Here is a 26,007-nt window from a genome sequence, read left to right on the forward strand (position 1 = left end):
GTCTTTTCGGCTCCGCGAGAGAACTGGCCGGCTTGGAGGCGAGGTATACGCAAAAAGGAGCGCGCAGTGGCATGCATATCCGATTGTGGCGGCGAGAGAAAGCGCGTATCGATTGAAATTTCATTTCGTCGCCAAAGACGTCGGTAGGACTCTTCGGCCTTGCGCGGGGTGGAAGCGACACCCGGCGTCGCTGGCTTCTTGCGAGCCCGTTCAAACTTTAATGCATGCTAGAAGGTCGGCTTGTTTGCTCTCGAGAAAATTGCTCCCGTAGAACCGGCTGTATCGAGGTAAAATGTGATTTCGTAGGTGACCCAGGGGATTCCGTTCCCTGGAACCGCCGCGTTGGACGCCTTGTCGAAAGAGCGTTGCACCCACGGTACGTCGAGATACGCCAGACGTCGTCGTTAAATTCGCAAAAATCCGTGCCCTTGCAGAGACCTCGCGCAGACCTAACGATTTTTAAATTATGCCGTGATAACAGTGGTCTTCCACCTTCAAAGCGAAATTTGTTACGAACTATTTTAAGTCTGGCTTTTCGAGTGTTCTAAGGTCTACTAAAAAGAATTGAAGAAACTCTAGCAGGTCCTGCTTTAAACGCAAGAATATTTGATGATCGATCGAGTGCTTGTGAGAAAGGCACAAGTTGAGCGTAGCCCTCTGCTGGCGAAAAGCAATACTGTCCCAACTGCAAATATAACAGCAAATCAAAAATATGGAAAACGTTCCGGGGGGTTTACTGTTGGAAACTTGACTGTTCCCGAATTCTAGTTTGTCATTTATTTTCAGCTTTTCGCGATTGAAAGCCACCGTACGCCGCGACGTATCGATGTTCGCTTGGTCTGCGTATCCTGTGTTCCCCGTAATCGTTATAAACACTATGGTAGTCCCCCCCGCCCCCGCCCCCTGCAAAGAGTCCTCTCGAGCGTCCTCGTGGCTCGCGAGTTACAGCCTCGGCCCCGCAGCCGACATTAATTAATGTAACTCGACGAGGAATACGAGCATAATTACTTCGCTGGAGTGGCCGGGGGCCGAAAGTTCGCTCGTTATCGAGGCCGCGGCTGGATGTACGCACACGGCGCAAAGGCGCATCGATAATCTAACCTTAACACCATGGATTATGTCTCTACAGTATCGCATGGTCGTACGTTATCAGGTCAGAACGTCAAAGCGATTTTCACGGTCACCGTTGAGCCACGTTTCCCATATGAAGTTCTAACTGATATTTTCCGTGACTTATAAACCGAGTCTTTGGATTATATTAATCATAATTACATTCAAACACCGGTCGGAACAACATTCAACAAAATTCAATCAATGCTCGTTGCAGACCAGCTGAAATTCTAGCCTCGCTCGACAACTGCAAAATGGAGATGAATTTTCCAGAAAACATCCAGCAGAGTATATTTACATTGATCGAAAATATATTTTGACACGGGTTTTGAAGAATCCCATCGACCATCAGCGCAGAGCGTATCCGTAACATTTGAGACCCACTTTGTCGACGAATCGGTGACGCGAAAACAACGCGAACGTTCACATAAACACGTGCCCTGGTCGACCTAGTTCGCAAATTGTAATTATTTCTCCACTCCGGTAATGTGCAGCTGCTTATCTTCGCAGAAAGTGCTCTTAATTCCTAACAAATGAATCAACGAACGAACAAAGAAGGTACATAGGAACGAATTTATGATACGGCAGATACGGTGAAGTACTAATAACTTAAACAAAGGAAACCGTAATTACTCTGCAACGTTTCGTAAAAATCGATAAGAACCACACCTGTGGCTCTTCTTGTAAGAATTACGAAAGTACAAAAATTGCTATATCTTGAAATCGATGTAATACCGAGATACCTGTATCTTTATAATATCGAAATAAATCTTATTGTGGCGACGCTTCCTGCGACCATTGAATTATAGATATGTTATTAAAAATTCACTATTATGTATGCAGATAAAACAAAAAATCTTAAAAATAAATAAATACTGGTATTTTATGTTACGATGTTGTACCCTTGTTTAAGATTAAGATCAGATGGAGTACATATTTGCACGACCTATGTAATTTTTGTGCCCCCGTTTGAAGCGGTTGACGAAACGGGGAACGACGAAGAGCCACCATCGTTTCGACGCTCGTACTCGCGTGTGGCGAGCGTCGTTCTGCGGTGTCTTCTTTGAACCGCTTCTCTAACGGTTCAAAGCTAAAAGGACACGGTTCATGGGGGATTTGTGCGTCAGACGGTCGCGACGACAGTCGGAGCCAGGCAACGAGGAGTCGTGGAAAGTTGAAGCCGCGCAAACACACAACGGGCTCAAGTGCACACGCCGCGCTGTTGGGCGACGGCCGGATGCACGAGGGTAGCAGACCACATCACTCGTCGGCCCAACCGGATGTTCCGACATTGAAATACAAGCGAGCCGGTGCAACCGGGGGTTGCTAACCCCGGTGCGTTTACCCCTGCTCGTCCCTTTCGTGTTCGCGCGGACCGACGTGTCGGTCTCTACTTCGCAGGAAACAGGAAATCTTGCTTCTTGCTCTTCCATCGTCGTCTTCGATAATCCTAAACCTAACCCCTTGGGGCGATTTGCCGAAAACAACTGTTTCAAAGACGGTAGATCGCAAAATACAGTGATCCCTCGTTAATGGCTGGCAGATGAGAGGTGTAGTACTGTAGAAATTGTTATAAATCTTATCTCAGGCGTTGAAAATAAGTCAATACTAGATTAGTTACTATTGATCGCGGAGAACCTAAGATAACGATCGTTTTTTTCGTATATTTCCATCGTTATCTGATGGTTATATTATACACTTGCCCGATGGGCCTAAAGATTGATCAAAATCATTTCGATCATTTCGATAGAACGATTTTTTAATCTACGGGTACCCCGCGTTCTGTCCAAAGAACAAACACGCAACAAGACGACACACCAATCATAAAAGTAAAATTAACCTTAAGTACGTGTCTATGGGTTCGCCAGGCCTGTTTTAGAACGCTATTCCGTTCATCAGCAGGCCATCAAACGCTCGTGGGCGCCGAGTCCCACCTTCAGCGCACCTATTCATACCGTGTCAAAGTTCATCGGGCGTTAGGCGATCTCGTTGGTCTCCAGGGTGTTTTATCGCGTCGCTCGCAATAAGGTTTTCCATGCGCGAGAGTCTGAGACGTCGCGCGATATGGGTGGGCGTGCAAACGGCCATGGAAGGACGAAAACGGGATCGAACGCCCTGCAGGAGAGGGACGAACGATCGAGACGAAGTCGCGGACGGTGAAAAAGGACGAAGAAACCCGCGTAAGAGAGACCCCTACAGGGAATCCAATCGCAATAGAGTTAAGTGTTCGAGAGTAAAACCTAGCCAAGGCACGACCTCGATTACTCGCGGAGGATTTGTTACGGCCACCTTTCCCGTCGACGTTCCCCCCGCGCGTCGAAACCGTCCAGGAAGCCTTTCTTCGTTTTCGATTCTCCTGAAAGCCAACCGCCTGCGCCGACCGAGCCGAACACCGGAGGGACGGGACAGTCTTTGTCTCTTTCGGTCGTTCCGTTTTTTCAACCCCCCCTTTTTTAGCCCATCGAACGGGAAGGGATTTCCAATTGGCCATCGCGTTAGCCCAGCCACCGATTCTTGTTATCAAATTACGCCCCGTAGAACAGACTTTTTCTACGAGCTTCGTTATTGGGCAATTCGTCGACGTTTTGTTTCAAACGCTACAGCGTTAACATAGTTTTCAATGTACTTGATGCATTCGAAGCTCCATGTGTTTTTAAATTCGTAGTTATTAGCTCGGTGTTGCGTGCGACGATTGATTTGTGGCGACACTTACCGCACTCGCCGGCAGAGGGCTATGTTCTCTCACAAGCACTCGACACTATATGTACTATTTTTTGTATACATTCCTCGTGCGACCATTGAAGAATTTATGAAATATTATGGAAACAGAAATGGTACACGAATTATGGCAATATTTCATTAGACACTACTTTCTTCCAATGCTGTAGATATCAAGCTAACTCGTAAAATAATGCGAATGTAAAAGTAGAAAACGAGAGCAATCAAATAAAATAAACTGGTAAATTTCGTGTTCGTAACATGAATGAGAACTTATGTTGGTTGGTTCTATTTCTTGGCCAGTCCTGTATTCATACTGGACCAATGATGACCATAAGCTGACCATCGTTAACCATTTAATAACCCAATGCCCAATTAAATTCAGGACGACGTAGAAGATTCAAACCTTTTTATAGGGATCTCCTTAATAATTGGTACATGACTTTTTCAACATTTCGTTCCACCTTGAAAGAGTGTAGATATGATTTGCATGAGGTGCATAAAGACTAGAGAGAGCTGAAAACAGCTGTCTATGTAAAATTTCTGTATTCGTATAATAAATAAAAAAACATTTTGTATAGCCTGTTGCATACTCATAGTTTTCGATTTACTTTTGCCCAAGGAACTACCCAATTAATATTAAATATTTTGCAACGACCAGATACAAATTTAACTTCGATGGAGCAAAGATCACATTGGAGCAAGGGGGCAAACTGGTGCAAACCGATTTTATTGGTTATCTATTATTGGAATTGAACTTCTCTCAAGTTTGATTATCGGAAAGATGCACGAACAGATAAATTTCACCGGGGCCAATTAATTTACTTTCGTCGAGGTAAACAGGGGGCTCGATCAAAACTCTTATCATTATCTTCGGTGCAAACGAACGTTGCGTCACGACGATTCGCAGTGTCGTATCGTCGCCTTTCCGATGAGAGAAGTTCGCTTTAGATATTGGAATCCTAAAACGTAAGGCCGGTCGGCGGCGCAACTGGGAACACGTTTTCCTAGTTGCTCCTTGTTTCCTCGTGAAAATCCTCGAGGCCGTTACGCCGGTAACGATGAGCCCAGTACGACGGGCTGTTACCACCACGTGCTGCCATAATATCAGGCAAAAGTTTGCCTGGCCAGCGGGAGAAAATAATTTGATACGTCTCGCCGTTGGAACTTGAACGAGGCTGGAACGATCGAGCAATTCCTGACTCTACGGAAAACAATTACGATAACGTGGTTCCTACCAATTACCCTTTAGAACAGTCTTGCTCGACCTATAGGTCACGACCCATCCATCGATAATTTCAAACGGAACCATTGAAAATGTAAATTCTATTTAAATTTTTGTAACATAAGTATCTTTCAATTTCTAGACAAGCTCGGTCAGAGTTTACAGGCTCAAGAACGATACAGTAAATCACTCGATACTTTTCTAGATGCTAAGAAAATCTCTGAGACTCTAACTTCCGAGCCTGTTAAAATTTAAGCACAGTTTTTACAGAAAGTAACAGAATTTCTGTAAAATTACTGTTCCAAAACCACTTTTGCGCGAGCGAAGACAACATTAATCATCGTATAGTCAACTTTAAACATTTAAGTTCAGCATTTTCAATCTCCAGAAATAAAAGGAGCGAAAGGTCTGCTCGTAACACAGTTCCCGACGACGCGGAGGATGCAGCCGTCGTGAAAGGGCGCAGAAGTGGATAAATCTTTTTGTTCGCCCGTCGACAAGACCGGCACGAGTGACGTAATATCATTTAGAATTTATATTATGGAGTTCATCCTTTGGCCTCTTCAGTGCTTCCGTCGTTTCCCGCGTCGTCCACCTGCACCCTCTGTGCCTTGCGAGCTGATGTCAGAGAAAGCAAGGGTGGAACGGGCGCGAAATTACGTTAAACCTTCGCGAGAGAGCGTACTCCATTACGCGGAAACTGAAAATATGGAACATCCTTCTCGTCTGGTAGGAAATATTAAAATAAAAATTCCTGGTTTCTTAGCGAATTCCGCCCCACGCGATGAAAAATTGGTAGAAACCGACGTGTACTTCGAAACCGATATAAAATGATTCTTCAAAGGTTCTTTCTTTACCTATGTTTACAAACACACTGTTTGCTAGAAACCACTGATTGAAAGTTTTGAGCACCCTTCGATATTCAAAATAAATAAATCCCTTATCGTATACGTGCAAACGTTTTCAATTGAGTACAATTTTGTATCTCAGAGCCGATGTAACTCCATTTTACCATTTGTCAGAAGAGCAGAAGAACTGCAGCAAACATACTGTTTTCTATAAAACTGATTAACTAGAAGTTTGAAAATTAATAAAATACTACCACAATCTATATGCAGCTATTACAAAACATATGCAACGAACAATGAGTAACTTTTTTTTTTGTTAAGAAGTATATACTTGAGAGTACAAATTACCTAAATCCACTTTTTTTTAAGTGACTTAAGACAAAACAGGAATAATTTTAGTTTAAAAATATTGTTGTATTCTTTTGATATCCACTGCAAAAGCTTCATTAAGTCGTATTTAAAAATATTCCAATCAATCGTTTAAAAATTTATTTTAAAAAACTGAAATAAATGAGGGATTAATGGCATCGTTTCTATCATTCTGATATGCCACGAAAAAAATAGTAGAATAAATTCCAGGTACAGAACTTACGATGATAATTCTACTGTATTTGGGCATAGATAGTGCATCACTTCTAATTATGGTTCAAGTTTCGATGTTATCAGGATATTTGAATCGTGCACTCGTCGAACATGATACAATTTCAGTACAACGGATTGCGTAAACATATGAAGAGTAATGTTTTCCTTGTATTATCTGGTACGTAGAATCTTATAATATCGTACCCAAATTTACCACATTCGATGCCTGTCTATTTAAATTACCGAATTAATCTTATCGTATAATAACCTGTAAAAAGGGGGTATATATACAACTTGCAGACCAGCGGTTAACATTCGATCCAGTTCGTTCACAGAAGCAAGATGGTAAGCAACAAAAACTAATTATATTACTTGGTGATTGTAAAATCCTTCGATCATTCTAAAAGTATAAGACTATGCACGCTGTAATACGGTAACACAATAATCGATATTTCCCTTTCAATATCAAGAAAGTAGCCATAATAGACTAATAACAATACATTAAGAAAATTACTCCTCGATGTATTCGAGCAGCATACCAAATTGAACTAAACGCGTTAAACTATAGTCGAATCGAAATATTGTTTTCATTTATTTCTCGAAAGTCTTTTTACTTTGAATATAAAAACACGCGAAAAGATCTCGTAAAATCCAAGTAGCCAAAGGAGAATCAAACAGATTCCCGAAACTCTTCGATATCCGCAAGCTTCACTTTCGTCCTGAATAAATCAACTATCGAAACACGCGTCCCGAACTTTTCCTCGAGTATCAAATATTCATTACTGGTTTCGATTCGTCGCGACGGATCAAAGCGAGAAAATTACGTCCGAGTATAGGGTTCACCGTCCCCTAACGCGGGTTCCACGACCTTAAGTACCACTCACGTTCGCAGATGAAGTTCGCTTTGGCAGTTTTGGCCGTCCTGGCCGTGTCCAGTCCGCTGGAGGCGTACAAGGTCCCACGAGTAGGGACGGGTGCTCTGGCCGACGAAATCCAGGACTTCGCGGACATATTGCCCATGAACGAAATGGTGAAAATCGTTTTGCAATATCTTTCCGACGACGCTGAATTCCAACAGCTGGTCGGCTACTTGCAATCGAACGAATTCAAGAACCTGATCAAAGGCGTCGAAGGCCTTCCTGAATTCATCGACTTGTTGAATTATATGCAAAAGTCTGGTTTGGACATCTACTACTTGATAAACAAGGCAAACGCGTTCATCGGCCTTCCAAAACTCCAGGCTCCTCAAACGTTCGGGATCTACAAGATTAGCGGTGGAATTCGTGGCTTCCTGGACGATATCGAGGCCATCTTCCCCGCGCAGAGTGTGAAGGATCTGTTCGCGTACAAAATGGCCAATTCTAAGGTGTTTATCGAATTCATGGCTCGCCTAAGATCACCTGCTACCCAGAAGATCGCCGATTACATCGTCGCCAATCCGAACTTGACTAATCTCCTGGCCAAGGCCGAACAGGCTGGGATTAAGATGGAAGACGTCAAAGAGTTCTTAGAGAAGTTCCTTGGCATCAAGCTCCCCGTTGTTTAAAAACACTTTCGAAACGATAACGATGACTGTACATAATATAACATTGATCATTTTCTCTAATAAAAGCGTAAATTATTGAAATCTGTTAATCGATGTTCCCCGATCCCATCAATCTCTGATTCTTGCATCGTGAGTTTAGATAAATTGTCAAAAATATTGGTCTGTTGCTTGTCTCAAATATTAGGTCAAATGTAACGACGGCCAATAATGTGCTCGTGAATATTTATGAAGCTTAAAATGTAGTTGCAGCAGTTTGTAATAGTTTCACTAATAATTAATTTGAAAAGAGGGTTGATTTTCAAATATTCTATTATTCTGATAGATTTAAATGTTGTCTGCCTTGGAAACTTCGTTAAATGGCAAGTTCGAAAAAGTTTTACCGTTTGAAATTCGGTTGTCTACTTTAGGCGTGTATCGTCGACGTCGAAATCGTTTGCAGGAGACATTTCATTGGCAGATCTATCCAGTTACTGAAACTTTCATGTATTAATCTCGGGAATCCGCCATTTCGCTCCGCCGCACAGTAGACCAGAATTAATTTGTAACGCGATAAAAATAATTGACTGATTTCAGCGAGAACCACTCGTCAGAGAATATTCAATAAGTAGTTTCATTAATATCTCTGTATGACGAGATTATTTTCACATGTCTACCTCTGCAACTGTCACAGCAATATATTAATAAATGAAATTATGTCAATTATAATAACGCTATAAATATTTTAGACATTCGTATGAACAGTGTCAAGTAATCCTTTAGTCATTGATAAAGGCAGACATTAATCATCAGAGATCTACTTCTTATTTTTCAACAATACATCTACCTCGCAGATTGTCTCGACTTAATTTTAAGCTATTGCCAACCTAAACGGGAGCTATACACATTAAAATTCGAATTGTTCTGTCGACGATTCACGTATTTAATCTAATAAGTTTATTATACTATTTTATAGACCTTGATTTCTTATATTGATACGATTAAAATAGTCAATTTATCGTTTGTAAATGGAACTACCATTCTGTAATTGAATCAATATAACGTGTGGTTATATGTAGATTCTGTATCTATTTTATATTCGTTCCTATTCCTTTGCTCATTACACATTCCTCGACAAACTAAAAGTTATTTAAATATGTTTCGTAAATGAAAACGATATTAAATGCAAATAACGGTTCCCAGACACATCTGCCATAGTTAATAACAAAAATACACGAATAACAAATAAGACTAAATACTTTGAAACGTACCAGAATAAAAAAATGATTTAGAAGCGTCATTTCATAGCTAAAAAAAGCAGGCACATCTAAAACTGCGTAAAATGAGTCGGTTATTTGGTTGTTAATCACCACTATTGTTTCACGACAAGTTGATGGTAAGTAAAACTGCAATAATAATCTACTTTGGGATCTAGTTATAGGATTGTGTGGCGTTGCCTCCCATGCTCGCCACCAGAGGGGTCGCGCTCTCACAAGCGCTCGACCGACCCCTCGGTTGCTGTATATACATTATCTATCATCTGTCATACATATCTTCTTTCCTTTTCTGTCCTACGAATTTCCTGAGATTCTAACCTCAGCCAGCAGCGCCACAATTATATCAAATGGTAAAACGTATAAATTATTCAAAGCACTCAAAACAAGAACTATCCATGGTTCATTAGTAACGAAACTATGAAAAATGATTTACATATGAAGTACGACCAGGGAGATTACGTTTATCAGTAAATTATGTAATCGTGGATTTTACATCTTCTTAACAAAGAATCTTGGCGACGATAAAGACTGGTAAATTTTCCTACTTGGGTAAATCGGTAATCCAACTTCACTTATCGAAGATAATTTCGGTCTCGTATAAGAGGAGGAATTTCAAAAGATGGGGTGGGGTTAATTAGGCGACTATAAGAGGGAAATTTTCACATCTCATAAACAGAATCTACTGTATATAAGCAGCTGACAGGCCAGTGATAAGCATTCAGTCGATTTTGACCGCAGTGACAGCACGGTAAGTTAAAAAAGATAATATACATATGTATATGTATACGTATCAAGTCTTGAGCACTTGTGAAACATCGTTATTTGAAATTTTAAATTACACGTTATCTTATTTCACGGCCGTTCCATTTGTTTCAATTATAATCACAGTATCTCATTTAATCAAATAATTTTGAAAACAATAAATTTTTTCGTAGTCGAGTTTCTATATGCTATTCAAATTATGAAATTATAATGAACATATTTTGCTGGTATATTGCATATTCCTTGTGCATCGTACGTAATTATAGTATAATCTGATTACGTTTGTCACGATTACTTCTGCGAAGGTAGTATATTATAATTAGAGAGTAACTATAACGTAATTACAGCGCAATTATTTTCTAAAAGTTCTCGTGGCAAACGCAAGCAAATTAGATTTCGCCCAACGCTGATTCCATAGCTGAAAATAATATGAAATATACACTTCACGAATAAATAATTAATTTTCTATTCTCAAACCAGGCATGAAACTTTAAATACGTGGAAATATAATTCGTTTTGCAAACGATCACTGGCATTCTAAAGTCAATTAAAAATGCCTGTCGCTTCAAATAACACAATTTATCTCGATCGTCCGCCATTCCAAATACATCGATTTTCTAATTATTTCCCAGCAAGATTCCCATTCGTCTCCGATTAAATAATTCAAACTACCGATACGCGCATTCCAAACAGTTCCAGTATCAAATATTTACGACTGGCTCGATTCACCGCGAGACGGATCAAAGCGTGAAAATTAAGTCCGAGTCGCGTTTCGTCATCCCCCAACGCACGTTCCCCGATCTAAGCACCACTCACGATCGCAGATGAAGTTCGCTTTGGCAGTTTTGGCCGTCCTGGCCGTGTCCAGTCCGCTGGAGGCGTACAAGGTCCCACGAGTAGGGACGGGTGCCCTCGCCGACGAACTTCAGGACTTCGTGGGCATATTGCCCTTGGAGCATATTGTGTCGATCGTTTTTGAGTATCTCGCCGAAGACGCTGAATTCCAGACGTTCGTCGAGTACATGCGCTCCACCGAATTCAGAACCTTGATTCTGGACATCGAGGGCATCCCCGAGGTGATCGACCTGCTGAACTACATGCAGAGGGCTGGCTTCGATATCTACAAGCTGGTGAACAAGGGAAACAAATTCCTGGGCCTTCCGTACCTCGAGCCGCCCCACGTGTTCATGATTTACAGGACCACCGGTGGAATCCGCGGCCTCCTCAACGAAATCGAGGCTGTCTACCCCAAACAGAAGGTGAAGGATCTCTACGCGTACAAGGTGGCCCATTCCAAGCTGTTCGCCGAGTTCGCGGCTCGCCTGCAGGACCCCTTAATGCAGAACATCGCCAACGACATCCTCGCCAATCCGAACTGGAACGGTTTCCTGAACAAAGTTACGAAAGCTGGCGTTAAGATCGAAGACGCCAAGGAATTCCTCGAGAGATTCTTCGGCATCAAGATCCCTACCGCCTTTTAAACGGACTATCGAAGAAGACTGATTGCTGTGAAAAGTGGAACATTGAAATCTCTGCGCGATAAACGTGCAATTTTGTAGTCCGTATATCGGAGAAACGAAAGTGAATTTTTATTGGTTATCGGAGGATCGTCGTTGTGGCGTTTTTTTTAAATAGAAAATGATGTTTTATGAAGAGGGGGGTACGTTTACAACAAGACTTGATAAAGAAGCCTTAGTTTTCTAACGAATTTGGGACCAAATGTTGTACTTTTGTTGCTCCGATATCGAATACTTCATTTGTATCTTGATATCACTTATGATGAAAATTGAATAAATGGAATCTTTTTAGCATTTTTCAAATCCGTCAATCAATATTGTTCGTTCCACAAACATGATAATACATCAGCTTTCCTATTGCGTCGATTTAAGTCCAGCATGATTCGATCTGTTTCACTGTACCGCTAGGCTACTCGAAATATTCAAGAATATTAGGTAGATTCGTGAAAACAAAATTATATATTCTTTGTACTGAGCCTTTTTCGGGTATATAGAAATTAAAAAATATTGTTTCCTTGGATTGCCATGATTACGTTACTGATACCATCAAAAATAAAAAAACACACGGTGTAAGAAAGAATATATTATACTTTCCGAGTAGATAAACCTACATTTTTCCTTCTTCTTCGAAAAAAGATATGTAGAATTAAATTAAATAATATAAAATTATAAAATAATGAAATATATGCATAGAGTGGTCGTAATTGGATAGTTACTATCAACAACGTGAACGTGGTCGTAGTCTATTTGAAAAAAATTAGGTAATGTGACGATCACCAAAAGACAAAACCGTGTCAAATAGCAGTTATCAAAATTTTCCAATCGATTAAAATTAAAATTTTTTTATATTACGAAGGAATTACAAAACGGCTTACATTACTTCCATAACGATTGACTTATACTTGATAAGATTCGAATTATAAATTAAGAAATATAAGATTAAGCTCGTACCTCAATCATCTTCAGAGTGTCATACCATTTTTTGACATTAAAATTTCCTCATTCAAAAATCAGGTTTACAATTTATAATTAAATTATAAGTCTCAATATCAATTTCATTTTGTTCTACGCATGATTTTTATAGTATATACCATATATTGTTTACCTGAAAGCACTGTTTTCTAACTCGACTGTAAAAATATTGTATTTTATTTTGTGCACTAACGAGTTCTTACCCGTATAATAAATAAATAAATAAATAAATAATGTTGTACCTCATCTATGTATGTATAGTATGTATACAGGATGTTCGGCCACCCCAAAAATTGTAATGGGAGGTTCTAGAGGCTAAAATAAGACGAAAATCAGGAATATCAATTTGATGATTGGGGCTTCGTTAAAAAGTTATTACAAAATTTCAAATCATTCTGAAAAAATTATTTTCGGTTGCGGGGGTCCATTACAATCATTTTTGGTCATTAGACATACTCCCGAATTCCTACGCACTTTCGAGAAAAAAATTCCTCACCGAAAATATAATTTCTAGCCAGAAATGTTTGCCCGAAACATGCAAGTCTTTAAAACATCATAACTCCTGAACGGATTGGACGATTTTAATGTTTCAAATTGCAAACGACGCGTATTTTAGTGAAGAATATGTAGAAATTCCAAAAATAATCAAAAAGTTGATCCTTCACACCGCAAAATGAGAAAAACTCCATAAAAATGGTCCAATTTTCAAACAGCCATAATTCCTATAATAGTGAATATATTTCATTGAAATTTTGGAGGATACTAGAGTTCACGGATACCTACAAAAAAATATTAAACAACTTTTCTGTACAGCGCCAACTAAATTTATTAAAAATGAAAAACTAATTTTTAAGAAAAAACGACAGGGGGGTAAATTTTTCGGCGAAAAAAAAAATTCAAATCGTTCTGGAAAAATTATTTTTGGTTACGGGGGTCAATTACAATCATTTTTCGTGAATAAACATACCCTCGAAATACTGCGCATTTTCGAGAAAAAAATTCAGTACAGGCGGAACTTTAAACGTTAATAACTTTTTAACGAAGCCTCCATCGACAAATTGGTGTTCTTGATTTTCGTCCTATTTTGGCCTCTAGAATCTCCTATTACAATTTTTCTCAAGGGTGGTCGAACACCCTGTATAGATGTTGAACTTGTTCTTTTACCAGCTATAACGCTATGAAATTTAAATAAAGTGCCATTTAAAAGGAGATGTTTTCGATTTACTATTAAAAAAATTCGTTTAGAAACCTTTTTTACATTGCAATTTCTAGCTCACTGAATACTAGTTAACTATTGTTGGAAATGTCTGAAAAATCGTACGAATTCTAGTGCCCATTACAGGTTAGACTTTTCTTATGAACTTGAAATTTCATTCCTATTTTATATTTTTTTGGAAGATTAACTATTTAAAAAAAATATACCTAATGCATGATTCTGAAATTCGACAAAATAACAAATTGATAAAATATTTTCGAGAGCTTAACAGATAGCCGAGTCACGCAAGATTTTACCTTTGAACGCGTTTTGTCACGAAATCATGATTTTTGAACCGATGCAGCGGTGGTCAAAATTTTTCCGAAATTACTTTATCAAGTCAAACCTAATGTGCTTAAACGCCCCCTAAATTTTGTTGTAAAAATGTTGAACAGTAAATCCTGCTAAAATACTAATAGGGATTATGTAAGAAATACACGACGTTAGGGTGTACAGATGTTTCTATGCTTTCAAACGTAAGAGTAAATAAATTGCTCTCCGATCAGCGATAGAGAGGGAAACAACAAAATTAAAGTGCTTGATAAACTGATTCGAAAATGTTTGCCAGACACTGTGGCTCGTATCAAGTAGATTAAAGTCCGACGGTCGATGATTTGTATTTGAATATTATTCTAAATGTATTGTAATATTGTCGATATATTATTGCCTACTTTTACTGCATCTTCCTAACATTTGGTACTTCAACATTGTGATTGATTTAACTCAGAGAAACTTGATCATAAACAAAACTTCGTTTCCTACAAAAATGTCGCGATATTTATTGTAAAAATTTCAAAAACGTTGTTGGTCATTGATAATAGCCATTGACGAACTTATTACTGATCAATCTGCAATCTGCTCAAGTGTCTATGCACAGGTGTGCTGTCAAATCTTATCTTCATCTTGGGTAGATAAATAACATCAGCTGCTTCGTATTCCACGCGATATCGTTTATATAAAACGGGCAAGTGCAATTCTGGCCACAGCAGTATCATTTGCACGAGCTACCACGGTAAGTTTCTGAATAAACATTTGAAATTATTTTATTCTTACTTCTAATAATTGCTTACTGACTGATTCGTGTTTAACATTGTCTCGAGAATTTCTCTCGACACCAGTTTGAGTTTTGGTATCAAATACTGGAAACTCGTTGAGGGACTTGTTCATTTAATTTTCTTTGATTAAAAATCATCAAAAATATCTGTGCAAAGCAGTTTACTTTAAACGTGTTTTTCTCAAGACCTTATTTTCTTTACTGGCTGATATGATGTCTCAAGATCTAATAGGCAATGCCTTTATCGTCAGACATTTTTCTAAATATTGATTTTTACTATATTATTAATATATTGAAGATGAAAAACGATGTAAAATTACTTAAATTCACAGTGTCCTACGTTTGAATCTCAATTTTCTCAAAGTATAGCTCCAAGGCTGTCGATTCGTTTGCAATCTTAGTTCACAAAGATTCCTTTCAGATGAAATTCTGCCTGGTAACGTTGACAGCACTGGTTGCGTTCGCAACTGTCAACTGTCACTATCTTCCAACCTTCGGCGAGGGACCCCTCTACGAGGACATCCAGTATTTCATGGACATGATCCCCATGAAGGATGTGATGGCCGTCACTGTTGAATACGCAGCCCTGGACACCGAGTTCCAGGAGCTTCTGGGGTATTTCGAGACGGACGAATTCCACCAGCTGTTGGAAGAGGTTGAAAACATTCCTGAGTTCCGTGTGTTCGCGAACTATCTGCAGACCAACGGCGTGTACATATACAACGTCCTGAACAAACTGAACCAGCGAGTGGGCATTCCTCCGTTCCAACCGATTCTGATGGCGACCAAGAAGATCACCGGTGGATTGAAGGGTTACTTCGAAGACGTTAAATCGTACGTCGACTACGATCTCTTCATTCATGGCTACGTGTACAAGATGAGAAACTCCGAGGCCTTCCGCCATTTCGTGGCGCACTTGAAATCCCCCAATCATCAGAAGTTCATCGACACGTTGTACCAGAATGAACTTTACCTGAACTTCCGTCACTCGATCACCAACAAGGGACTCGACGTAGCCCTGGTCGAGGACATCATCTTCACCGTTCTGGGCATTGAATTCCCGGATTTAAGCAGCACCGTGACGATGTACGACTCGGAACTGTCCAAGGATATCAAAGATTTCGTGGCCCTCATCGACAAAGAGAAGATTGTGAAGATAGTTCTCAGCTACCTGGACGACGATGAGGTACAGAAGGCGATGACGTACATGTACGGCGAGGACTTCCACGAGTTGACGCGCACGGTCGAAGGCCTGAAGGAGTACCAGGACCTGGTATTGTACCTGCACGACGCTGGCCTGAACATCTTCGGCTTCCTGCAAAAGGTACACAATCTGTTCGGTATGGAGGATTACGTGCCACCCAAGGTAGGTAACTTCGCCTTCTTCCAAAACGTTTTCGTGAACCGTGGTGGAGTGAAGAAAATGGTCGACGACGTCATCGACGCGTTGCCGTTGGACAAATTCAAGCAACTGTACCAAGTGAAGATGAAGAATTCGCCAGCTTTCAGAGACTTGATCATGAAGCTCAGGTCTGAGGATCTCAAGGAGATCGTTGCCACGATTTACAAATCGCCGGTCTTTCTAGAGATGAGACAGAAGGCTATCGATGCTGGCTTGGACCTGGAACCGGTCAGAGTGTTCTTCAAGAAGGTGTTCGACTTCGAGTTCCCCAAAGTGCCGGATTTCAGCAAAACCATGACGATGTACGACACGGAACTGTCCAAGGATATCAAAGATTTCGTGGCCCTCATCGACAAAGAGAAGATTGTGAAGATAGTTCTCAGCTACCTGGACGACGATGAGGTACAGAAGGCGATGACGTACATGTACGGCGAGGACTTCCACGAGTTGACGCGCACGGTCGAAGGCCTGAAGGAGTACCAGGACCTGGTATTGTACCTGCACGACGCTGGCCTGAACATCTTCGGCTTCCTGCAGAAGGTACACAATCTGTTCGGTATGGAGGATTACGTGCCACCCAAGGTAGGTAACTTCGCCTTCTTCGAAAACGTTTTCGTGAACCGTGGTGGAGTGAAGAAAATGGTCGACGACGTCATCGACGCGTTGCCGTTGGACAAATTCAAGCAACTGTACCAAGTGAAGATGAAGAATTCGCCAGCTTTCAGAGACTTGATCATGAAGCTCAGGTCTGAGGATCTCAAGGAGATCGTTGCCACGATTTACAAATCGCCGGTCTTTCTAGAGATGAGACAGAAGGCTATCGATGCTGGCTTGGACCTGGAACCGGTCAGAGTGTTCTTCAAGAAGGTGTTCGACTTCGAGTTCCCCAAAGTGCCGGATTTCAGCAAAACCATGACGATGTACGACACGGAACTGTCCAAGGATATCAAAGATTTCGTGGCCCTCATCGACAAAGAGAAGATTGTGAAGATAGTTCTCAGCTACCTGGACGACGATGAGGTACAGAAGGCGATGACGTACATGTACGGCGAGGACTTCCACGAGTTGACGCGCACGGTCGAAGGCCTGAAGGAGTACCAGGACCTGGTATTGTACCTGCACGACGCTGGCCTGAACATCTTCGGCTTCCTGCAAAAGGTACACAATCTGTTCGGTATGGAGGATTACGTGCCACCCAAGGTAGGTAACTTCGCCTTCTTCCAAAACGTTTTCGTGAACCGTGGTGGAGTGAAGAAAATGGTCGACGACGTCATCGACGCGTTGCCGTTGGACAAATTCAAGCAACTGTACCAAGTGAAGATGAAGAATTCGCCAGCTTTCAGAGACTTGATCATGAAGCTCAGGTCTGAGGATCTCAAGGAGATCGTTGCCACGATTTACAAATCGCCGGTCTTTCTAGAGATGAGACAGAAGGCTATCGATGCTGGCTTGGACCTGGAACCGGTCAGAGTGTTCTTCAAGAAGGTGTTCGACTTCGAGTTCCCCCAAGTGCCGGATTTCAGCAAAACCATGACGATGTACGACACGGAACTGTCCAAGGATATCAAAGATTTCGTGGCCCTCATCGACAAAGAGAAGATTGTGAAGATAGTTCTCAGCTACCTGGACGACGATGAGGTACAGAAGGCGATGACGTACATGTACGGCGAGGACTTCCACGAGTTGACGCGCACGGTCGAAGGCCTGAAGGAGTACCAGGACCTGGTATTGTACCTGCACAACGCTGGCCTGAATATCTTCGGCTTCCTGCAGAAGGTACACAATCTGTTCGGTATGGAGGATTACGTGCCACCCAAGGTAGGTAACTTCGCCTTCTTCCAAAACGTTTTCGTGAACCGTGGTGGAGTGAAGAAAATGGTCGACGACGTCATCGACGCGTTGCCGTTGGACAAATTCAAACAACTGTACCAAGTGAAGATGAAGAATTCGCCAGCTTTCAGAGACTTGATCATGAAGCTCAGGTCTGAGGATCTCAAGGAGATCGTTGCCACGATCTACAAATCGCCAATCTTTCTGGAGATGAGACAGAAGGCGATCGATGCTGGTTTGGACCTGGAACCGGTCAGAGTGTTCTTCAAGAAGGTGTTCGACTTCGAGTTCCCCAAAGTGCCTTAAATACGGGGTTCCGTTAAGATTTTCCTGCGATATTTGTACGAATAACACTGTATTAGACTGTTACGAAATTTCTATAAGCGATTTATTTTACTTATTATGAAATCAATTTTGTACTTTTTGTGATATGTAAAATTAAACATTCGGAATAAACATTTGTTGACGATACTTTTGTCGATTACTTCATCTCAGTGTGCCCTGAACATGAAAATTGTTCGATTAGTTTCAATCGATACAGAGTCATTTTAGAGACCAGGACAAGCTGTAACTTTTTTTAAAACGAATATACAATATCTATCCTTTGGTAATAATGATTTGAGGTCTTTCTGCTTACTAGGTGATTACTTGACTAATAGTTATAATTACTTTCATCAAAGTGTAATTGATTATTGCTCCACTCTGGCTACGTCTTAATTCGCGATTGCTATTATTTATTATCTCTTATTTATCTCCGAGCATAGCCAATAGTCCCGTTTCTTCTCTGGAGGATTCGCATTATTTGCCAAGTTCGTTGGAAAAACAAACTCGACTGTAAATTCAGCGTAGTAAACAATGTAGAGATTGGTGGACTGACAAGGGGAAGGGTGCGTTCCATATTGAGTGGAAAAGTTTAAAGATTGCAACGACGATTTCTCAGTCGCTTCTCAAAGCTGCCCCACTTTGTTCTCGATTCTCCTCTACTCTTCGCTCTTCATTCCTTTTTTTTCTGTTTTCTCACTCTACTTGCACCGCTACCTGTTCCAGTCTCTCGCTTCCACGATCTTTCCTTTACTCTTCCTGGCAACCCCTCTCCACCTTTCCATCGTCGTCACCCTTATCCCTCGTTACTCACCCTCGACGATTTTTCTTGTCCTCCTCTCGAACATTTCTCACTGGGATTTTCCGTTTCGCTCGATCATTCGCCTTACGTTTATCGATGTTCTTGGATCCTTGTTCCGCGTCTTGTCTCCCTCCCCCCTCTCCACCACGCCCTTGTACCACGCGTTTCTTATGACTTTCCATTACGACGCGCCAATAGTGAGTTCCGAGGCTTATTAAATTGTAACAATTTTAATTAGAACAGCGCCCTGACTCGTCTTCTTCCTTTTTCCCCCTCAGTTCGCCGGCACGGGCAGACTCATCCCCGCAGCTACGAAGACGCGTCGGTTAAGACAACCCCTTACTTTCCTTTTAAAAGTTAGCGCCACGTGCTCGAACGCCGTCCTCTTTTATTTATCGAACAGCTACGAGTACTTCGGGCCATTCGGTGCACGCGGTGCCCTTTTGCTTTCTCGTTTCACCGGCGAAACTTTCGGCGCGTTAACGAAGCGCCGTTGCCGATAGGGGTTGAAACTGATCAGCCTTCGCGAAGCAAAAGGAATTTGAAGAATGGCGCGTTGATAATAAGTTCGAGACTGTTAGAAGAATTTAATATTTCAATATTTTATATCTATTCGAATACTACGAATACAATTATTTCGTGCATCTGTAGATTAGTCGCACCTTTATACAGTATCGATAATTTTTGACAGAATTTATCGACTTTGTATCGATAATTTTCGATAGACTTTATCGATAAGTTATCGATGATTTTTTACATAATATCCCACCCAATGTATTTTTTCAGCCCATTTTCGTGTCACTCGCAACGTTACGAACAGATATAGAAATAAACACAAGAGGAAGTGAGACAGAAAATGAAATTACAGAAATTTTAGTATTTTTTAACGGAATGAAAGCTGTACGGTCCAGAATTGAGCATCAATCGATTAAGATTATTTAAAGATTTCAAGATTATTAAAATACGTAAGGAGGTACCTCATTGATATGTACACTGCAAATCCCCTATATTTCATTTTAAATTGTGATAAATCATGTATTTAAAAAATAACTCGAAGAACGTATGTGAAACTATAAGAAGAACGCAGCCATTAGCTCATATTATTTGCTATGTAATTAATAATTATATTAATTACATAGTAAATAATAATCCCCAGGTCTCACCGGGTGGAGGTTGCTGCGTAAGGAGACCCACCCTATGAGAAATGAGCTACAAAGGGATGAAAAACCTAACAAAATGTTGATACATGATACAATTGAATTTGTTAACATTATTCACTTCGATGATTCCATGCAAATTATTTACAGCTTTAACTGGTCAAAGAATCGCGAATAATTCGTACATCTCAACATCTCAACTCATATGCATTTACACACAACTAGTCTGCTTGTTTATCATATACTAATTCAGTAAGTTTCTTAACTGAACCGCCATCCATGAGAAGAGGGCGCTGAAATCACCTCTCAATTTTTAGATCTGTATGACAGTGTGTCACAAAAGTTCATAAGGTGTAAGGTCTAGTTGTATACATTGTCAATAAATAAATATGTATGTTTAATATGCTTATGATATTAATGATTAAAGTAAAAATATGTGAAATGAAATATGATATATACATAATGAATTCTTCGAATAGGAAGTAACGAATTCTATCATTTTTGAGTTTCATACTCTAATTGTTACCGATACTTTAGATTAATCGCAATTTTTGTCGTTGTTATTCTTCTTTTGTGTATTATATTTCCTGAAAATAAAAAAGTTCTTGATTAGTACATTGTTTGTATTAGTGCCCCAAATGTCATTCAACCAAATGATAACGTTGTCATAAAGAACACTTCTGCCGGAAAGTCCTTCAAATTTCTCACGTGCGTACTATCTACATTCTATTATTGTCTTCGATAACTGTATCCAATTAAATACTGAGACTCAACTTAAGCTATTGGTTCAAAAAACATATGTTTTCTGACCAATCAAATTCGTACACGAAGTTAATTAAATTTCTTACGTAAAAGCAGAAGTCAGATAGCAGTCGATCTTAGTATGATTTATGGCCGTATCGCCTATGTTCCCCACTAGATGGCTATAGATCAACAATACTGTTTTCTATGTGGAGATTTTTCTTTGTTACAAATATTCACTATTCGATAACGAATCACGATTTTTCGAGTAACGATGCACCAACACTTTTGTATTCTTAGATGTAATATTAAGTACTGTCTGAAGGAAACATTATTGCAAAACGTATCAGTTTGGAATACCAATGGGTGACGGATAAAAGACGGGTCAAAAGAGACCCGGTATTCGTTTGGACGAGATTCATTGGTCGGTATTCAAAGCACAACCAATCCATCGAATTTTCCATTGTCTTATAGAAGCGACGTTCATAGAACACCGATTATCCGTATAGTAATTACGCAAAGATGTAATCAGAAATCCTTGTATTTTAGATAGGAATGTTCCGCTCGAACAATCGAACGGGAACGCTGTTACCGATTTATCGGGTTGAGTTCGATAAATGTCTTTCCACTTATTGCGATAATCCACGTTCTACTGTACCTACGTAGCATCTAGATATTCGAGTAAATGCGCAGTTCTCGCATTATCAATCGGTACTTTAAAAGAGATATCTTTTCCTTTGCTCGAAAACACTCGCCTCGAAGCATAATTCTGCGAAATAAATAAATTTCTAATCACCTGTAGCAGCGATCGATTCACTTCGATTTGTAGTTTTGAAAGTTTTACGAGCAATTTTTTTTTCGATACGTACAGTAAAAATATTCGTAAATACTTCGAGGGATAATAATATTACATGCAGTGATTTCAGATCTTCCACATAGGAGGCGCCACTCGGATGTCTATCGTAGCACTCTCAAACCAGCGGCCACGCGAAGTACGAACAGATATCATTGTTACACGCCAAGTTTCGCAAAACTAATTGATAATAACGTATAGTACAGTTTAATAATTTTTTATTTCACCGTCGTAGCAAATAGTAATGTATAATTCTAGGGATATTCGGTAATGGTAAAGGAACAAAAATTTCCATCCGTTGGAATTTATTCCTTACGAGTTATTATAACGTTAGGCGCGGAAACGAAACGGGATTTCTACGTGACCAAGGATCGCGTGAGATATTCGTGGAATTCCTTAAATATATCGATCGCGAACGTGACCTCGAGACCAACCTCTGCGGCCCAAAAGAAATGATGATGGAGCACGCTGTTCCCCTCGAACTCGTTACACAATTCAACGAAATCCTTGGATCTGAGAAACTGCAAGAATCTGCGAAAGCTTCCGGAATACTTGTATTTCTGTCGCAGAAGCTCGTGCAGCTCGTCCAGCGGGATGGTTCGTAAGATTTTGTCGACCATCACGGTCAGACCGCCGGTGGCCAGGCTCGGGTTGTTCCTGATGAATCTGGGTGACGTCTTCCAGAAGCTTCGAAAGTTTTCGCGCCAGTGATCGACGTCCAGGCCGTTTCTTCGGAAGAAATTAATCGTACGGGTCATCTGCGGCATGTTCTGTAGCTCTCGAACGACGAATCTCTTCTGATCGTTGATGAAACTCACGGTGTCTCCGATCTGATTGTCGTACTTCATGTACCTGTCAATATGCAAGATGAAGTTGTACCAAAAAAAATTTAATTCAGGAGGTATTTTAACTTAAATTTTAACTTCTGATACGCACACAAATAAAAAAATATGAACGTAGGTGTCAGGGTAAGTAGAGACGCCTAAAAAAGAAATATTGTACCTGTCGATGATCTCCTTCACCTCTTCGTAAGGGACGAACGCTAGTATGTCTCTGAGATCTTCCTCCAGGGAGCTGTTGTCTTTCAGCGGCGGTTGATCCATGAAATCGATATCGTTGGACCGAAATCTGACTCGATAGACCAGGAATCCGACGAACGCCACGGAGGCTGTGGCCATCGCGCTCATGAGCATAATTTGCGAATTCATTGTTTCGGATCTCCCTTCCTCGGTATCAGTGCAACATCGTGCCGACTTGTCCGACGTGCTCTGTTAATTGTTAGCGATGGGAAAATGGATGATGAGTTTCAGTTGCCGGCGAAGGGACTCGTAATAAACGGGAAAGGGACTTAGCACGACGAAAGTTTGCGTACTTAAGTTGCAGGAGAGTGAAGGATGTCGCTTAAAGTAGCAAAGTAGATTCGTTGGGCCATCGTACGTTGATAAACATTTCCTTTGTGAGCTTTTACGTCATCTTTAACGAAGCACCCTGGAGCAGGTTGCAGCGGTCGAGGGAACTTTTCTTCGTCAAGGTTCAACCTCTGCGACGCGGCACAACGGGCTCGCGGACTTGTCACCGTCAGAAATTTAAATTTACTCGTATCTGGAGGGCTTGATGGTCCGGGCTAATATGAAATTTACTACGCAGGCGCCATGTTACATTTCTAGTTTTACAACGGACGCGAAGTCAACGTTGTATGATAGGTGTCCGTGGAAGCTCTGCTACGTTCATAATTGTCACGAAACAAAAACAGAAGAGTTAATATAAATGAAATTTGTGCAAAAACAGAGATTAACGGATACAATTGTAAAAAACGCTCTGGTAATTTGTCTCGTGGGTAAAAATAAAGCATTACAAGCTATTCTCTCAGAGACCAATGGAGATCTCGATTTTTCTTATTAAGCATTCGAAATACATTTTCATCAATAAACTATCACCTTGGTTTACTCTTCATTTGTTACCACATACGTTACAGATTAGAAATACTATTGTGTCATTCGCTTGAAAGACATTTCTCACGTATGTATTTACTTGGCGATACGCGACGTCACTTGAAAGATTGCGATTACTTATTACGAGAGATGCGATTTTCTTCGATCTGATTACGTTTTTCACAGATACACGTAACGAAAACATCACTGATTGCAACACCGTACTTCAGTATAGATAAGAAATATGTTTGTATACATTGTACTACCGAAAATCGATCAACTATATGTTTGCAAAACTCTCATTACTGTGATACTGTCGACAAATGGTTAACATACTTGATTTCGCAACAAATAGTCCTGAATTATGAAATATAGAAATATTATCAAAATTTATTATTGTCCATTAAATATTCTTTGAAAACGCTTCTCTTTTCTTTTTGTTGTTTCTTGTTATTTATCCATTCTATTAAAAAATTTATTGCATTCGCTGGGGTTCATCAAATGGACGTATTTTCATTTCTGCTATATCTTACATCTTCTATCTAAATTCAATCTGAAGGTAGAAAATGTGGAATGTAACTTCTGCATGCAAATTTTTACATTTATCAATTATCCCTACGAGATAAGATCCACTTCGAAGCACAAGCTATTACATTCTGCTATTAGATAAGATAGAATAGTTACATCAAAATTCGTATCAGATAACTTCCTGAGTACTCAAATGTACATACTTGCAAACTGTGACAAGAAAAAGACAACAAAGAGACGTGCCGATAGTGATTAAATTGCTGGGATTTAAAAAAAGGAGACTAAATGTTTACTTCCAGTTTTAAAAGTTGCTGTCACATTTGGAAAAAGATGAGGCAACATTAAATAGGCGATGACAATCGTTTCAGATGCATACTATGCATAATATTTATTAAAACATGTTTTTACAATTAAAAGATAACACCCAATTTCGAAAAAAAATTACAAAGTTACAAATGAAACTGTGGAATGATTATTTATTGTTTAAGGAAGAGTCTGGCAGAGATGTAAACAAAGTAATATGCCTGTACAGTCTCGCCATCCAAACCAACCTTGACAGCTTCCGCTACGACGTCTAACAAGTGCTCGTTCGACGGAATGCTAGAGTAGAATTTAACGTACTTCTCATTTGTTATTTCCTCGATGAAGCTGGCGAACACTTTTGAGCTCTGTCTTTTAGATTCGTACAAGGATTGCATCTTTTCAATGGGTATTACGGCCCCAACATCTACAAGCAAACCCCGAAGTCCACCGGTAATCTTGATGTAGGCATCTTGAGGAGCAAGAGACTGGATGTGGAGGGCCAATTGGATTTTCTTCATGATCAGCTTGATGTCAAGACCAGCTTTCTGCACGTACTCTACCAATTCCTTCATCTCGGAAGCAGCCGCGATGTCTTTGAGAAACAGTTTTGTATCCTGAGAGTCCACGAGTTTTATCATTTCCTTGAATTCCTTGTCTTGCGCTGCGTACGCCCTGAGGATCTTTAGAACCTTCTGCTGTGGCACCAAGTTCAAGAAAGCCTGAACGTCCCTAGCAAGAGCACCTGAGCCTGTGCTAGGTACTTTGAGAGCATACAGGGGACTGGCCAAAGCCAGGGCGGCCAACACTACCAAAGCGAATTTCATCATCTGCAATCAGAAAATGACAAACAATGAAAAAGAATGTCGAGGAAAATGTAACGCTTAGCAGTACTGACGCTATTCGGTAACAATAGCTTTCGTCAACTATTTGACTGACAAGAGCAACAGCACATTTTGTGAAGGTAAATTCAAGTTACTTGTTTCACAAATTCATAATGACGAACGAAGAGAATGATACATTTATGAAACAATTTATGATCGATTAGTTACAGTCTAGTCGATATAGTTACGAGCTACTGTAAATAAATTGTTAGCCTTACCTTGCAAGTTCTGAGAGCTTTCAGGACCGTTAGTAGACGAATACTGATGCCTAGCTTCGTTTTCACCGCGCGTTATATACTGAAAATTATCAGAATTCGAAGATACAAAATTACAACACGCCATCAATTGACACTCTTGTAAATTGTTGAAGAACTTCCCGTGTTGCACAATAATTACACAAACGATGAAGTAATAAG

General features: G+C 40.3%; 4 protein-coding genes across 4 annotated transcripts; 2 read left to right on the forward strand and 2 right to left on the reverse strand.

The window, feature by feature from the left end:
- Nucleotides 1-7,375: 7,375 nt before the first annotated feature.
- On the forward strand, nt 7,376-11,730 carry LOC122395052. The gene is made up of 2 exons (XM_043392349.1): nt 7,376-8,020; nt 10,869-11,730. Exons 1-2 carry the CDS (start codon nt 7,376-7,378, stop codon nt 11,523-11,525), a joined length of 1,302 nt encoding a protein of 433 aa, XP_043248284.1. The 3' UTR covers nt 11,526-11,730.
- Nucleotides 11,731-14,786: 3,056 nt separating this feature from the next.
- On the forward strand, nt 14,787-18,537 carry LOC122395265. The gene is made up of 2 exons (XM_043392711.1): nt 14,787-14,800; nt 15,264-18,537. Exon 2 carries the CDS (start codon nt 15,264-15,266, stop codon nt 18,378-18,380), a length of 3,117 nt encoding a protein of 1,038 aa, XP_043248646.1. The 5' UTR covers nt 14,787-14,800; the 3' UTR covers nt 18,381-18,537.
- Nucleotides 18,538-22,304: 3,767 nt separating this feature from the next.
- On the reverse strand, nt 22,305-23,156 carry LOC122395168. The gene is made up of 2 exons (XM_043392548.1): nt 22,951-23,156; nt 22,305-22,800 (listed from the first exon to the last, which is right to left on the reverse strand). Exons 1-2 carry the CDS (start codon nt 23,154-23,156, stop codon nt 22,305-22,307), a joined length of 702 nt encoding a protein of 233 aa, XP_043248483.1.
- A 1,687-nt stretch (nt 23,157-24,843) lies between these two features.
- Nucleotides 24,844-25,926, reverse strand: LOC122395169. The gene is made up of 2 exons (XM_043392550.1): nt 25,810-25,926; nt 24,844-25,537 (listed from the first exon to the last, which is right to left on the reverse strand). The coding sequence occupies exon 2, from the start codon at nt 25,535-25,537 to the stop codon at nt 24,884-24,886; it is 654 nt and encodes a 217-aa protein (XP_043248485.1). The 5' UTR covers nt 25,810-25,926; the 3' UTR covers nt 24,844-24,883.
- Nucleotides 25,927-26,007: the final 81 nt, after the last annotated feature.

This window comes from Colletes gigas, unplaced genomic scaffold (genome assembly GCF_013123115.1).
Source record: "Colletes gigas isolate AHSC1104 unplaced genomic scaffold, ASM1312311v1 Colletes_gigas_Sc00005, whole genome shotgun sequence".
Classification (NCBI taxonomy): domain Eukaryota; kingdom Metazoa; phylum Arthropoda; class Insecta; order Hymenoptera; family Colletidae; genus Colletes; species Colletes gigas.

Bases quoted from the DNA above. Each gene is read 5' to 3' on its own strand.
- LOC122395265 (XM_043392711.1), top strand. From the start codon at position 15,264: ATGAAATTCTGCCTGGTAACGTTGACAGCACTGGTTGCGTTCGCAACT.
- LOC122395168 (XM_043392548.1), bottom strand. From the start codon at position 23,156: ATGAATTCGCAAATTATGCTCATGAGCGCGATGGCCACAGCCTCCGTG. The intron at 22,801-22,950 runs GTACAATATTTC...GCATATTGACAG, and splicing joins GTGAAGGAGATCATCGACAG to GTACATGAAGTACGACAATC.
- LOC122395169 (XM_043392550.1), bottom strand. From the start codon at position 25,537: ATGATGAAATTCGCTTTGGTAGTGTTGGCCGCCCTGGCTTTGGCCAGT.
- LOC122395052 (XM_043392349.1), top strand. From the start codon at position 7,376: ATGAAGTTCGCTTTGGCAGTTTTGGCCGTCCTGGCCGTGTCCAGTCCG. The intron at 8,021-10,868 runs GTTGTTTAAAAA...TCACGATCGCAG, and splicing joins TCCTTGGCATCAAGCTCCCC to ATGAAGTTCGCTTTGGCAGT.